This window comes from Bombus flavifrons, chromosome 3 (genome assembly GCF_040668555.2).
Source record: "Bombus flavifrons isolate JBK064 chromosome 3, iyBomFlav1_principal, whole genome shotgun sequence".
NCBI classification, from domain to species: domain Eukaryota; kingdom Metazoa; phylum Arthropoda; class Insecta; order Hymenoptera; family Apidae; genus Bombus; species Bombus flavifrons.
The window spans coordinates 5,599,236-5,615,790 of record NC_138444.1 but is presented as its reverse complement, the minus strand read 5'-3'; the positions used below and the strand labels follow the sequence as shown (position 1 = coordinate 5,615,790).

Sequence of the window (16,555 nt, the reverse complement as noted above, 5' to 3'; positions counted from 1 at the left end):
TCATGCTTAAAATACATAAATGACAACTGTATTGCCTAAAAACTGTTAGATATGTATATTGTGTTTGAAGAATTCACATTGCTCGATTTGAAATTTCGCGCTAAAATTGCACAAAATTTTGGTCTTCATGAGTCTACTTGATTTTAAGTGTGTCACTTCAAATTTTAAATGAAATAATTATTATTTATTTTAATTGCATTTTTTCGCTGACATTTTTGCGAGCAGATTAATTATATCCATCGTCAAGTGTTTTCGAGTGTGTTCATAAATGAATTGTTATCCTGATTTTGAAAACTTCATAGAACGATTCTATAACTCTTTTAAATGATCTATTGCAGATCTTTTATTGTCAGTGGGTAAATAAAATATCTGTTAAAATTGATAAAATTTGTTGCATACGTGGCGCTACCTTTTGGAAATTCGTTATTATAACACATTCCAGATATCAAATATGATTTTATCACAGACGTCACTTAAGAAAATACATATATTCAACTAGTACAATTGATATTTAATTATTATTAAATATTTCGAAGAAGAACAACATTCGATCAGAAAATTAAACAAGGTATAAAATAAATTATAGATTTCGTATTTTATGGAACTTCGTATCATCACACACGAACTATCTAATTATATTTATGTAATTATAAAAAAATGTTATCGAATAAAAATAAGGTTGAAGAAATTCAAATATTTACACTTATTAAAGACTATTGTTTCGTAATATTATAATTAAAAACACCTGACTAATAGAAAGATTTAAAAGAAATAGAATTTTATAATATCAATTACAATACTAGATTCAAATAGAGGTATCCATGATTTAGTTGTTTCGTTAACCAGAATGACTTCTTATGTTTTTTTGTGTCATGCACAGAGTAATTTAAATATTCTGCTAACCTGTTTTAATACTCCGTGTATGAAAAATCGGCAGAATGTTTTCAACGGATCCGATATGTTAGATGACGACAGGATACTGGAGAACATAGAAGTGAAAGAAGTGAAGACACCAAGCCCTTTATCTTCTGCTGGTAGGAATTTTATTTTCTCCAATTTTACATGTACTGTTACTATTAAAGCTTCATTCTCATCTTTTATTTAATTTTCTCATTTTAATTTATAATTAATAACAACGTCAGTGTGTAGTTATAATTTTTAAGTACAAAATTTTATTATTATTCAGGCGAATCTTATTTTTAATTTCTTTCTGAATCATTATCAATTTTTGGAAGGTTCAATTATGACACTTTATATAATTATAATTATATAATTATACAATTGTATAATTAAATATAATTAAGTCGAATCATAATATTTTATATGTACAATAATCGAATGATTGAAAATACTTTTAATTCATTTTCTATCTCATAACCTCTGGCATTCCTCTTTTACGTCGCAAGTTCAAGGAATATCGACATTTTTATCATCGAATTAAGTTAATGACGTGATAGTAATATTTTTAGAGCGGCAACTGATATTGTTCTCAGCGAACAAAAAATTTAAATGCAAAGTAGTCAATCCTTAAAAATCCATATTAGCAGGTAATGTTTTTGAATTGAAAAACAAATTATATTTTTGATCAAAATTCTTTAACTTTTAAAAATTATTAAAACATCCATTACATAACCTTTCTAAATATTATTATACATACTTCTATATATCACTAAATTTCATGACAAAACTACACTAAAATGCTAAAATGAGACTTTAAAACTTTGAAACATTGAATACAGATTGAAAAATTATTTAATAAATCTTTTTGAAGAGTTATTAAAATCGTTTTTAACCCTTAAATACATAATATTGTCATTTAACAATGTAGAGTCATCCCAAAGGTCTTCGTAGCGTATATATAATGACATATTCATTTTATATTTATATAATCAATAATATAATTAGTAGAATCTTGCTCTAGAATGCACAAACTTTAGAGTAAAATTTTTCGTAATATATAATATACGTAATGTATAATAAGATACAAGTTAAATGAAAATGATTTTAACTGTGAAGAATTTTTCTATGCTTCGAACCTAAAATAAATAAAATTTATGTAATCCTAATGATTAGATCATTCGATTAACGAAGACGAAGAGAACACGGGAAGCGATAGCAGTTCCGGAGGAAGTTCGCCATCCGATCTTAAGAAGCGTCTTCAGCATCATCCATCACCAAATGAAGCGACACGTCTGGCTAGTCGCGTAATTAACATCAGCCGTCGTCTATCCCGAAAACGAGATTTCTATTTCCACGAAACAAGCAACCGAATTGAAGAAAACGAAGAAACAGAAGAACAGGAAACAATATTTCCCAAAAGGTCTTTTGGCGATTTCAAATCAAAAGACGCACGAGTGCGAAGAAGGGCGAAAATTCATCTCGAAAATAAAACAAATCGAAATATGGTTGTCTCGAATCCCAGTGAAATCAGCACTTCCGACTTACAAGACAATTCAGTCAACAGTAACAGCCAAACATCAAATAAAAGTTCAGTGATCGAAAATAAAGTTAAAGGAATGTCAGAAAAATATTCGGTGCAACATCCATCGGTAGAAATCGAAATGTTAACAAATAATACTCAACGACATTCATCATTATCAGCAAGATTATATCGTAATCAACAGGAAGAGACAAATAACGATTCTTCTAGATCTCAAAAAAACGTGTTCCACCATATTTATCCTGATACATCTTGCGAAAATTTACCGAAAAATAGAATTGAGTTACAACCAATTTCACCAATTTCGTTGAAAAGTTCTTTACTCAATAAATATAGACCTTGTCGTGGAGTAATTTTGCAGAATCTTAGCTCAGGCAGTGAGGCAGATTCCAATTTTGAGGTTATGTCGGACAGAATTGGTTCTAGTCATAAAATTGATCGTTTAATGCCTCTTACGCTACGAGAAACTGATATTTCTTCAAATTTATGTACTAATAATTTGGACATACAAAATCTAAACGATAATTTATCTTTATCTTCGGAAAGGTCGTCTAACCAAACATTTGTTAATTCATCGAGGAATGATTTCAGTGGAAGTACATTACAGCAGGGTTTAAATGAACCTTTAACATTCGTATCTTTAGGTTCTTTGAGAAAAACACCGCGTGAAAGGTCTTTTTATAGAAAATTGGGCAGTTCAAGAAGCGATTGTGGTCAAAATATGAACGAAACTGTAGATGAGCCAATGTTCTTTTCTGCTAGGCAAGAAATTCGTGACTACAATAAAGAATGCTTACAATCGCCACGATCTGTGTTTGAAACCCCGATTTATCCCAATATGCCCGCAAACATTCTGGAAAATGAAATTTCTAAAACTTTATCTAATAATATGGTAAATTTTGAAGAAAATATTTATAATGAAAATGCTAAACAAAGTAGTGAGAAGATTTTTGATCAAAATGAACAAGAAATAATCGCAAAGAAATATATTAATTCTCCAAATTTTAAATTGTGTGAAAATCAAACTTTCATTACCTGTGAAAAGATTTCTAATGAAAATACTAATTGTGAGAAGATTCATTATCAAAACAAACGAGAAATTGTGACAAATGAGTATTTCAATCCTTCTCAAAATAAAAACTTTACTTCAACTCCAAAAAGTGTAGCGTCACCAGAAACTATTGTACAAAATTCAATATTTGGAAATGGCTCAAATAACAATTCAGAATTTTCTTCAAATGCTGATAATGGACAAGGATTCAAGGAAGCGATATCGAAATGTATATTAAATTGCGATAACAATGAAATTAATGTTTCTCAGCTAAAAAATATCACCTCTCCGCCATTTAAATCTAATGCAAGCGAAAATCAAAGTACAGCTTCTTCGTTTAGAGAATTTTTCATCAGCGACTTCACAAAATTGTCACAAAACGGAGAAAATTGCTGTTCACCACAATCTATCATGAATAGCCAAGGAACACATAATTCACATGAAAGCAAAATTGTCAATAGCCAAGAATTCATAAACGTACCAACTCTAGTTTTAAATTCACGAGAAATATCATACTCAACATCACCAAACAGTAAAGTTTGTTCAGAGAGACATTTAGATCCAAATGCTTTGATCATAGCGTTGTCAAACGCGTCCTTGAAACAACAAGCAGCGAAAGATATTTTTGGAAATACTTGCAGCGAATCCTGTACTGATAGTAAGACAGTTTTTAGGTTAGGATCCTCCGAAAATAATTTATCGATGGATGTACGTTTCTCGAAGTCCGATGAGAATCGAAGTAAATTAACATCTACAATATCTTGCAGATCATCTCTTAGTATAAAATCTAAGATACCTATAAAAATACCAAGTAATAGAAGCAAGCTATCAATTCGAAGCAAATTTAATGAAAGTGATAAAGGAATAATTAGTCCAAGAAATTCCAGTAGACAAACTTTTCGAAGCAATTCCTCGTCACTTGAAAATCTTCAATCTGTTTCCACATCACATGAAAATTCACCTTTTATGAAAAATTATGCGATTATATCGGAATCTTCTATGAAAATAGAGTCACAAGAACAAGAAAAATATTTCAATTTGGAGAGTATCAAAAATGAGTCGGATAGTGTGGAAAAATCGGATGTAATTTTGGAAGACGCTCAATCAAAAACTGCGAGAAAAGAGAATCAAAATTGTGATGAATCTTCCATTAATCGTTGCACGATAGACACTTTTAGGTCCTTGAATTTTTCTGATAATCCAAAAAAGTCTGAAAAGAAAAACGAACAAAATATTCTCGAGCAAAATATTTCTTCAGAAAATGAATCAGAAACTTCGTCACCTTACGATACGCGAGAATCGGTAAAAGAGATCGAAGAGCCAAAGAGATCTAAAGAATTTAATGCTTTTTCTCCAAGAAATATATCTACCAGTTTTCCTTTAGAAAGTTACCGAGATAAACATATAAATAATACTTACGAAGGAGAATGTTTCGAAAAAATCACCGAAGAACGAAAAACAAATTTATTCAAGAATCAAATAGGAGACGGTGGTTGCCAAGAGTTTCTGATCGAAGACTCAGGAAAATTTAAATCCTTGAACACGTCTGCAGAGGACGAAGAACTAATCAAACCAAGAAAAGTTACTGACAAGCTTCGATTTTCGCTAGAAAAACTAGCAGTCGAGCAGATTCGAAGAAATCTAAACTCCGAACAAACAAGAACTATTCAATCAGATACTACCGCAATTTTTACAGAGAAATTCTATGAAATTCCACAATTTACTCTCGCAGGTTCTTCCTCGATGTCGAAGCTGCGCTACGACAAATCAAGAGACTCACCACGGTTTAAGAAAAAGAGTCAAGACAGATTTCCTTTCACGATTTCGGAAAAAACGAGCATCGCCTCGATGAAGTTCAAGGTACCTGGTCGACTAGGCAACCTGGACGAAGACGAGGAAGATAGAAGGTACAGGTTAGACACGCACCCGAGTATAACTAGATTGGCCGGTTATGCATTGGAGGATTCACCCGCGGATATTATCAGTTATATGGTGCAGACAGAACTGGAGAATCGTTACTTAAAATCTTCTGGGATGAAAGGACTAGTAAAAAAAATTTCTGCCAGATGGAAAAAGCCGAAAAGATGCAGTAACGGAATTGGACCGACGAAGGTAACTAACGTCATTTACAAAAATCGAGATTATCAAGAAGAATGCGAGAGCTCGAATTGCTCAGAATCGTCAGCTTTACAGGAATTTAAAATATACGAGAGTTTGGAAGGAAAATTATGTAATCCTGAACCTAGTCCTGACTCTCCAGACGAAAAGTCGTCAATAATTTATAACAAAAATTTGTCTAATACGAAAAGTAGTAAAAATAGACTGTCGAGTATTGAAAATCCTTGCAGACGCTATGATCGTGATGATTTGTGGGTTCAAGCGTTCAAGAATTCTAATCACAAAAAGGGGAAGAAAAATGTAGAAATAGCGAATGAAGTAGATGAGGATAAATTAAAAAATCCTTACTCGGTATTTTTTGTAAAGAGCACGCAAGGAACGCCAGAGACCTCTACTAAAGCGTTTGTTCCGAAAAATGAGAAACAGAAACAAGATGTTTCTATGGAAAAACGAAAGAATCGGGTAAAATTTCGTGCAAATTCTCTAACCATGACATCGAAATTAGACGAAAATGTTTGCAATGATTCCATTAAGAACAGAAATTTTGAACGTACTAGAAGAAATAGAAATGCGCAAAGCGGATGTTTTTGTTTACGATTTTATCGAATGATCATACCGATCTCATTTGGTTCGATTTCCAAATATCGGTCAAGAATAAATGACAATTCATCGTCGGTAAAGAAGAGATCTCGTATGTCATTACAGAAAAAGAAAGGTTGACACTTGTATCCCATGCTCTGTCGGTAGAACGAATGTTTGTTGAATTTTTATAATTATATATGTACATACATAAACGATTAACAAATGATTGCAAATTAACTTGGAAATTTTGTTTTAGTTGTTAGCCAAACTTCAAGATACTTTTTTATCTATATGTATATACTTGCAGAATTATGTATTCGATTATTGTTCTAACTCATTTACACAATTTGAGTCTTTTCTGACTCATCTTTATATGAACATTTTTTTAATTGTGAATATTTGCAGACAAAATATATATCGAAAATCAATAACAAGAGTCATGACAAATAGGAGTATGATATCGTCGTTCATATTCTTTATTTATACGTCGTTCATACATATCTCATTTATTCTCAATATTAGTGTTGCACACTTACTTACATCTTTTTTTTTACTTTTTTTATTCTTTTTGCTTTCCCTTCTTTGCATACGAGTGAATCTTTGCTGAAGATGCGCGTTTATCGAGTTTATCGCCTTAATAAAACGTTCTTTCGCTACGCTTTCTTTAACTTATTATCGTTATTATCGTTACCATTATAGAAAAAATAAGTCTTTAAATAATCACATAAGAGCCGTCGAGCCGTCGAGAATCGTGGGGAAAAAGGAGTGGCAGGGAATAAGAGAGAACGTGTTTATATACATACATGCATACATACGTGTATTTTGTCAACAGACATGTAAACGATTCGCGTATAGGTAGTCACGTATGTGTATGCTCGAATGATAATCGTACGTATGGGTCTGTCGTGTGTACGCATGGGTATATGACGTATCTGCACATGTGTATGTATTAAGTATCCAAGGATGAAGGTAACATGTTTTTCGAAGTAATAGAGTTGGTTGGCTCTATATGGTATTTTCGCTTACCAGCTCCCTCGAAATAACGATGATGTCGCTCTAAGCCTAGAAAAAAATCTATCTACCGAGAAGACCAGTCGTTTTCGTTTTAATTTAAAACTATAAATACGAGGTACGCATTACGCGTTATTCCGCTATGTGGCCAGGAGGAGCTTTAATCGATTCGATGAAGAGAGGTGGTCAACGACCACCGAGAGAGACCGGCGAAAAGGAGCATAAAGGAAACCAACTTTAAAGGCAATGCGTTTCCGCGATCTGCCTCGAGAGTACGCTGTTTCTTTCTTTCGTTCTTAGTTTTCTCTTCCTTCTGCCGTTTCTAAAAAAGGAATGGAAGCTCTCGGTTCACGCAATGTATATCCTTACATGTTCGTGTACGTACACAAAAACAACTGATCGATATGCACAGCATACATTGCTAACGTTCTTTTTGTCTATCAATCAATTTACCGTTTAATCAATAACTATATAAAAGAAAAGGAACTGAAATCAATAGAAACGATACGTATTAAATAAAAACTAATTAATTGTCGCTCATTCGCGAACACATGAAAGTTTGGTTTCGCTTCGAACGACTATGAGGATAGGAGTCGAATATCATACTCGTACATCGTGCTAAACGTCATAATATCTAGATACTATACGATGTTGAGATTTTTTTATAAGAAATATGTCGATTGAAATTCTATGAAATCCATGTTTATCGCTTATCATTAACAAAACATACCCAAAGTCTATATTTAATCATACTAAACGAAAAAATCGAAAACGGGTGTTTCCTTCCTTCCTCTTTTAGAAACTTCGCGAAACTTGTCTAAGTCTTCTGATTTCTCCCATTTGGCCCTTTTAGCATATGCACCATTCAACTTCGTCTGTTCGAATTTCTCTTACTTCTTATTTATTCGTTCATGGTCATCGTCGTTGAAGCTCGCACCATCAGGACGGGACTGACTGGGGAAACGACGTCACAAGGGAGGTGGAATGGAGAATTCTTTCCGCACGTAAAACAGAATATAGGGTTTACACTTGGCGACTGCGTCCGTGGTTGCTGGTCGTACAGAGCTATCGTTAAAGTGAAACCATTGTCCGTCGTGAACAGCGAAGGCAGTATAATGTCCAGTTCCAGCACTAAAATGGATATTCCAATATTTATTCTCAAAATAGATACCATAGCTCTGTTATACAATAGATGAAAACATTGATTTTACAATGTAAAAATTATGGAATACTTATAAGACTGATGAAACATACTGAATTTTGCTTTATACAAACAAATATAATATACGTTTAGCTTGTGGTGTATTGCCATCTTAAAATGGATATAATGATATATGTTTCTGAATCCATAATTTACAGATTTTATTTAATTCGATAACTTTTTACCAGAATATAAAATTGTGTATACATTGACTCATTGAAAGAAATTATGAATGAGTCTGATTTTGATGATCTAATATATGAGTTTGTATGTAGAATTAACATAAAAAAATACGTTTGAGCATACCCTGAACCGTGGTGTACAATAACGGCAGCTAAGTCATATAAGTGACTATTTGAAGCGCCCAATTTCGTTCCACTCACGCCACGCACCGTAAATGCAGACATATCAAGTGATTTCATCGGAAAATCCACCTGTGTGTCCACCTTCGAGCGATAGGAATTGCACCACCTAAATCTTTTAATGTGAAGGCACAACACCTAAAATAAAATAGAATTGTTAAACTATATATTACAAAATTTATAAGAAAATATTATAAGAAAATTTATAAGTTAATATATGGAGACGAATATTATAATAAATATTCTAAAAGTATTTCATTTAGAGAATTACAGATTATCATTATATTTTGAAATTACAGACAATAAAGTGTGTATTGAACTGTAAAAATTAATAATGTAATCAATACAAAATAGAAATATACATTTATACACTAAGTAATGAAACGTAAAGAGATTCAATATATTATAATATTTTCGAAACAAAACGAAAATATATTCTATAAAAATATTTCTAAATATCTTCTAAATGAAATAGTTAATAAGAGTATGCTAACATTAGGCAGCCTGTGTATCCAGAACCTCTTGGTGGATCTCTGTTTCCCCATGCAATTGTCACAAAAGTATAGTTCGCTATCGGCCAGCTCTTCGACTTTGAAGAATCTCGTTAAGCTGTACGTGAGACTGCATACTTCTTCCTGTTCTTTCGTTCGTCTCTGCAATCTGTCCGGTATATCCAGTGAAAGATCCTGAAAGGGCTCGTGCGTCTTGGAATCTGTACGGCAGTTCATGCAGTGGACCTGCGCGAGGAAACGCGATCCATAATTTGTCCGCGCTTCTCCCAAGAAGAAAATGAATAATAAAATGACTCTCCAAAACAATATTGATTCGGAAAGGGCACTCCCTCTCGTCATTTCGTATTGGAATAATAAAATGTAACCGGAAACGCATTAACCCTCGCCTGGTGAGTGCCGGATCATTTTGATACAAGTTGTGTCATGCATAGAAAGTAGGCACCAGTAGAATACCAAAGTAGACATTGGTATTATATGCAATAAACAATGCTGATAGAGCTTTGAGATAGTGGAATTATACCTTCTTAAATTTGATAATAAAATAAGTTTCTTAAAAATAATTCTTTTGTGTACACTTTTTTCATAATTAAAATGTTTTTAACAAGAATATTCTAAGATTCGACTACCAAAATAAATTAAGCAATAAATTAAGAACACAAAATTACAAAAATAATATTTAATCACTGTCTTTTCTTTCTCTTCTTTTTGCCAACATTATGTGTTTTTGTGAGCTTCTAAATACATCATCTCTGGTTTTTCTGAAAGACTTTAAAACAGTACGATACAGTACAATATGTATTACCAAATTTAGAACTTTTATATATAGTGGAATAAATTCCTCGTGTAATAACAATAGCTCTAGAATCATTTATTATAGAACATTTCTTCGAAATCCATACATAAAGTGTATGTTATACATCAGAATGATACAGCATCATCCAGCCACAAAGCGTTTGATCATCGGTGACCGAGGGTTAAACAGAGCTTCCTCCTTGAACAATCCTACGACTTACCACGCTAAGAAGGGTGCCTCCAAACACGGCTGTGACGATGCTCTGCTTGCCGCGCAGACCGAGAGGTTCGTGTCCCAGTCTGGGCAACAATTGCAAGAGCTCGGTGTGCAGTCTGTCCAACATGTAGGTAAGAAATTCATGAGCGTCTTGTTGTTGGTAGCCTCGAAATCTTGGTACGACTTTCCAGATGACAAGGAAAAGGCATTCGGGCGAAATGGCTTGACCATTTGAGCCACCAAGATTCAAACCAAGGAGTACCTTCCTGAGCTCTTCCGCGAGTAAGGCGTCACTCATAAACTCTTTTGCTCGACCAGGCGTGACGATTCGCCCTCTATGTGTGGGCGGCTCGTCGAATGGTATGCCCTCTAGGCATGGCATCTGCGTGAGATACTCGCAAAAATGGCTGATGTTGTTGAATGATTGTAACACAACATTCATAAAACAGGTGTTGCCGAGATTTCTCAGGCCGACGACCTTCTTCTCTTTGGTTATCTTGGAGCTCCTACGCTTGGTCACCGGCCGATTGTCCCCGCTTGTGCCATCCAACGAGTGTAGCCTCTTCCGCGCTGTTCTCGGTCGGAGGTTCCTTACGACCACTTCCGCTTTCCACAGGGCATCCGCGTCGTTATCGTCACTGTTCTCTCTCCTCGAGGACGGCGTCGTAGACGGCGACGTGTTCCAATTCTCCTCATTCTCCTTGTGCTCATCTTTGCGAAATGTGACGCGACGTATCTTCTCAATTTGGCCGCTCGTCGTGTCGTTAATTACATACTCGTCACACATGTAACTGAAAATGAATGCCTTTGTAAGTGCTGACAAGTCAGGATCGGCGTGCTATTAATTAATTGAAGGGTTTGTGGGTGGATTCTTTATTTTCTTGATATCGAATATTTGATGAATGACTACTTACGACTTAACGCGTTATGGCTAAATACAACCATTCTTTATGGTACACGAAACCTCAAATTTGAGGTATTACGGTCTATATTAATTACATACTTATAAAATTTGAGATTTGGGTTATAAACCAACAATTGAATATGGAAAAGAGAAAGACAAGATTTGTTTTTGGAAAAAATTTATTTATGGTTTCTGAGACTGTTGTACCGGTCGAGCTAACATATTGCTGCTAATATTAATAAAGATGGCTGCCGCTAACAAACAAAATGATAGAGAGGGAGAGGCATGTTGGCGAGATTAAAAATCGTATCAACTGACGCGAAGAAGACTCGGACCGTCGATCTGTGTCGCGAAGAATGGCGAAAGCGAAGGGTTTAACTTACCAGAATACTGCCAGGTTCTCACAGTCGATACAAACACAGTGCTGATTATTTTCTTCGTGATGCTGTAATGCATGGCCTGCCACATATCGTCCACAGTGAATGGCTCCACAGTACAAACAGAGCCACGTACTTTTCTCAGTGCCACATACTATCGACAATAACAAAGCACTTGATAAAAACATTGCCCTTGCTATGCATTCTAGTTTAAATGTTATCGTTCTGTGTTAAAACTGCAAACGATATAAAATTAACGAGTAACAGAGATTGAAAGCCATGTTTCTCAAAATGGTCGAATTCTATACATATTTCATTTCTAGGATCTCACCCTTTTATTTTTTCAAACCGAAGGTATGAATTGAGGTATAAATATTGTAGAAAATTCTACTCTTAAAAATTAGAATTTCTTATTTTATTGATTCTGAACTTAATTTTTTGCGATTGATTCTGACTTGTTCTTATTTAGCTGATATTTAGAATAATGGCGATTTTCATACTATAAAAATGGTGCGTTATTTGTAACGCGTTACAGCTTACTATCTTAGTCTTTATGAATCTAAGTTTTGTTCATAGTTACGTGACCCCGAGAATAATGTAAATATCATACATTATATGTATTGTAATTCCGATTTTCGTAAATTTGAACGAGTTTCTACCAAAATTCGATATTTTTGGATTTTACCCTAGCTACAGCTATTTTTGGAAAATTCCTAGAATTTTTTAAAGTTAGTGCATTCAGGAAATATAAAAGGCGATCATTACAAAATAATATAAGTCCCAAGTCGGTGTACTATCTTCTTGGCTCGTCCCGGCTTACGTAATTCTCAAGAGATCGCGTAAAACCAGGGTGAATGGGAGGAAGGCTGTTCGACACACCCCCTTTGCAGTCGATCGATCGCAAAATGTCTCGCAGTGCTATCAAGTTTGAGATTTTGCATGCACATTTCTTTTTTTCCCTTTCCTCATACGTATATTTTTTCAGCACCATGACGTATCTATGATTTTAAAAGCGCGTAAAATCTATGGAGACGTCTGTCAAGTTAATTGATCCCATACCAAGAATATACATTTCAGCAATTAAATACGATAATGAAATTACTAAATTCGAAAGAAAATTCGAAAATTCTACGCCCATGCAATTGAATCGATTTCGATCATTTTTATTTTGGATTGCTTGGTTCGATACCTGACTATTTTTAGCTACTTAAATAAACTTTGCAACGGTAGAATAAAAGAGAAAGACGTAAAATTGCTAAAGGTAAAAAAGCACGAGTACATGAAAATTGAGATATCGCATAGGTAGGCCAACTGAAATCCAATCTTCTAGAAGCACGTATCCCTGTACACACCCATTTGTTTTGCAATCTCGTGTAAGAATTATTATAACCCCACGCCCTGTGCAAATTATATTGTTTTATTTCTTTGTAAAATGTACTAGGAATTTTAATTACACGTTATATACATTGGAACAAGATTGTTCAGAAATATTGCTTGAGATTGCATAACTATTGAATTCAGTATTTTTATAAATTTCAAACAATACTATGATACATCTTAAGATAGAACAAAATTTTTCTTATATTTATATAACAGAAAAAATATTTTTGCGCATAAAGTTCAAATGTACAAATATAGTTTTACATCGAAATTTAAAATGAGTTGATAACCTGCAAATGATAATTTGGAACATCAGGTATTATATCTTGCATATATGTGTATATTATTAAACTAAAATATCATAGAGACCAACGTAAGTTTTGTTAGATTATAATCAAAGTTTCATTATCGATGGAAAAAGATAATCCAATCGAGCCAAGTCTATCGAATGTTCAATATTTCAAAGTGGGTAATAATTCTCAATTTGATGTAAAAATACGTTGCGCATCACGCTGTATTCTTGGAAGATCACGTCAGTGCAGTTAAGGTCAAAATCAAATAAAAATCGTCGGTAGAGTTGCATACAGGTAGTCTGAGAAATCCTAAACTCGAAAGACAACCAATCGTTGACCATTTCATTGGTGTGAGAGGTGTATCACGTGAACCACGAAAAAAAGCTGGCAGGGTAACCAACAATCATCTAACGAGCCACGTATCCATCCTTTTACTCATCCGTCTCTTTTGTCATATCGTTGCGTCTCTTTTTCGCTGGTTGGTAACGAACGATACGATTCGCCACGCCTACTGCGTGTTGCGTCGTTGAAGAATTTCGTCGACGCATTGTCCAAGCGACGGAACCAGATAAAGATAAAGAAAGGCGACAAACGCATGCACCAGCAGAGTCTTCGGTTCGGTGCAATCCCGGGAGAAGAAAAAGGAACGATGAGGGAAAAATTCGTTTCCCGAGCAATACGACTCGTATCGAGGCATCCGATTAGCAACGACGCCGTTATCGATTTTGCAACGTCGTACCCGAACCAGCTTGCAGCGCAGGAAAAGAGGCAGAAGAGGGATGGGAGGGGAAGGTGTGGAACATGGGGTTCTTTTATAGCCCACGAGGGACGATTTTTCTCCTGCGTGACTCGCGCCAGAGTCGGGCTTGGTAATTTTTACCAGCGTCACTCTCCTTGCAAGATATTTAAATTGATCTTGCAACCTGGATATGTTTGCGATTCGTTGAGCGTGAACGATCTCTCGGGAGAGACGACGACGCGACGCAGGGAGTATCATTTCAACGATATTTGTATATGTTGACTCTCTTGACAAATTCGGAAAACTCCGAAATACAACCTAACCCGAATCAAATAATAAAAAAAAAACATCGCTAGTCTGACTCATCGGTCGCGCTAATACACCTTTGAAATACTCTCTCCTTGACTATGCATGTTTTGTTTTGTTCCACTATTGTTCCCTCTCCCTCCCTCCTTTCTCCTCTTTCTCGCTCGGATATTCAAACAAGAGATAAATATGCTTCGCGAATTCAATAGATTCTTCTCGATCCTGAAAGATCAAGGATACCAAAATCAAGAAAATGAAATTTCAGATTTTCTTGAAAGAATACGTTGCAATTAAATGACTCGAATCTTGGTGAAACGTTTCTTCCAGCCTGTTCTACTGTAAGAGGTCGCTAAAAGAAAAAAGACGGCGTAGCGCAGCATCGATTATCGAACAGAACGAATCGAGTCTGTATTATGAAATTTTCCGTCTACAGCGAAGATCAGCTTAAAAGGGAGAACACATAGGGCAAGAGAGATTTAAATGTATGCAATAAAAGTATTGTGTTTATTTTAAATATAGTATCAAAGACAATGACTATAGAGAATAGGTATAAAAATATCAGACGAGAAAACAAATTTCAAATCTCAAACAAGGAAGAAGTATTCACTAGATTATTCTATTCATTGATTTTCAAATGTATCTCTCAGATGATGATACTTGAGAATGTGAATGTATGCAAGTTGACAAGCGGAAATGGAAGAAATTAGGAAAAACGAAGAAGGTGAAACGATGAACACGTTTATCAGGCGAGTTCTAATGACAGATCTCAGGCCAGCTGATTAGTGCCGTCTGGTATTGATTTTCCAATGACGACCGCGCCGCATACTGAGAACTCCCAGCAGGACGATGCACACGCGCACGTCCACGACGCTCTTGTTCGGTCCGTGGAGAGACACCCATGAACGGAGGACACACACACACATAGATACTATATTACATATATACATGTATACATGAAGAAGAGGAGTGGACTTTCACGTACAACCGTACACGCGCGTATAGGTTTGTCTCGCATTCATACGTATTGGCACATACACATTCGCGTGTATCGAGGAGAGATGTAAGTACTATACATATTCGTGCTGGGAGTTCAATTCACAATACATACAAATAGTACTAGGAGTCGTGCGTCCATAAGTATCATCGATATTCGCGTGTATCGACCGTGAAATACAGAAAGCGAACGTAAACGTGTACTTTCGTGTCCTCTCTCATAAAAAACATGCATTAATATCTTTATAGGGAAATAGAGAAATGGTTCGCTTCATCTTGTCGGCTACGACGGCTCAAGGCCGCGAGAGGAACGGCCGGGGCCGCGGTCACGAGAGGTAAAGAGAGAAAGAGGAAGAGAAAGAAAGAGGCGGGGGGAGAGAAAAAGAGCAAGACCGAGAACACAGGGGATAAAGAACGCAAAAGAAACGAGAGAAAAGGAGATGGGAGACAATAGAGGTGAAGGAAAGATCGGGCTCGAGCAAGAAAGGAGTGCAAAATAGAATCCAACTTGAGAAGAAAGGATCTCGTGGGGGCTAGGTTTCGATTTTCTAAATACATCTTTTTCTTTCAATCTGCTAAGAAGGATAACGGTACGGTTTCTTTATAAGATCCTACCTGCACAGACGAACGGTAGATCCTTCGTACAATTCGCTTCTACGTCGTTACCGCCGAATTGGACGCTTTGAGCAAGATGTGGACACTCCATGTTTTCCTAGGCACGATTCCACGGGGCCCTCGTGGCCCCTTCGTCGGCGAGTGCCTGCGTACGTACGTGCCTGCGTTTACAACGTGTGCTCTTTCTCTCTCTTTGGGCAAAGGAGAATGTGTAGTGGCAAGGTAGAGCAGGAAGGATAGGATGGGAATGATATTCAGAGAAGGCGGGGTACACTCTTGGTGCCCCGTAATATCTGTCACATAGCGCGAAGAAGATTGGCTTGACTATTTCGTTGTATGTCTTTAAGCGAAAAAAAGAAAGGGTGCAACTGTTCTCGATGCGCAACGACGACGGACTGAGGAAAACGACCAGACCGAAAAGAGCAGTGGAGCGCCCGACTGGCCCCGACTACCGACCGAACGCAACCGAGCTGCGTCGGGCTCGGTTCTGCGGTGGTCGGGCTACCTCCAGAGTCACAGACCACTAATAGTCGACTGACTCGCCGGTTATACGGTCTCTCCTCCCTGCTCCCGAGAGTTTCAACATTCGTAGGCGTGCGATTACAGCTACTCTCTCCGTTTCTCTTCCTCTTTCTTCTTAACTTCGTCTGGTTCACCAGGTT

At 35.9% G+C, this 16,555-nt stretch overlaps 2 protein-coding genes across 2 annotated transcripts; one reads left to right on the top strand and one right to left on the bottom strand.

The window, feature by feature from the left end:
- Positions 1–847: 847 nt before the first annotated feature.
- LOC138178018 (putative uncharacterized protein DDB_G0289263) lies at positions 848–6,641 on the top strand. The gene is made up of 3 exons (XM_069109421.1): positions 848–1,034; positions 2,074–6,071; positions 6,597–6,641. The coding sequence occupies exons 1-3, from the start codon at positions 848–850 to the stop codon at positions 6,639–6,641; spliced, it is 4,230 nt and encodes a 1,409-aa protein (XP_068965522.1).
- LOC138178407 (ubiquitin carboxyl-terminal hydrolase 3) lies at positions 6,639–16,442 on the bottom strand. Its single transcript, XM_069110222.1, has 6 exons — positions 15,894–16,442; positions 11,574–11,721; positions 10,291–11,077; positions 9,260–9,502; positions 8,710–8,903; positions 6,639–8,333 (listed from the first exon to the last, which is right to left on the bottom strand). The coding sequence occupies exons 1-6, from the start codon at positions 15,982–15,984 to the stop codon at positions 8,171–8,173; spliced, it is 1,626 nt and encodes a 541-aa protein (XP_068966323.1). The 5' UTR covers positions 15,985–16,442; the 3' UTR covers positions 6,639–8,170.
- Between the last annotated feature and the right edge of the window lie 113 nt (positions 16,443–16,555).

Bases quoted from the DNA above. Each gene is read 5' to 3' on its own strand.
- LOC138178018 (XM_069109421.1), top strand. From the start codon at position 848: ATGACTTCTTATGTTTTTTTGTGTCATGCACAGAGTAATTTAAATATT. The intron at 1,035-2,073 runs GTAGGAATTTTA...CCTAATGATTAG, and splicing joins AAGCCCTTTATCTTCTGCTG to ATCATTCGATTAACGAAGAC. The intron at 6,072-6,596 runs GTAAAATTTCGT...GAATATTTGCAG, and splicing joins TGGAAAAACGAAAGAATCGG to ACAAAATATATATCGAAAAT.
- LOC138178407 (XM_069110222.1), bottom strand. From the start codon at position 15,984: ATGGAGTGTCCACATCTTGCTCAAAGCGTCCAATTCGGCGGTAACGAC. The intron at 11,722-15,893 runs GTAGGATCTTAT...TATTGTCGATAG, and splicing joins TCTACCGTTCGTCTGTGCAG to TATGTGGCACTGAGAAAAGT. The intron at 9,503-10,290 runs GTAAGTCGTAGG...TTCCTCGCGCAG, and splicing joins GAGGCACCCTTCTTAGCGTG to GTCCACTGCATGAACTGCCG.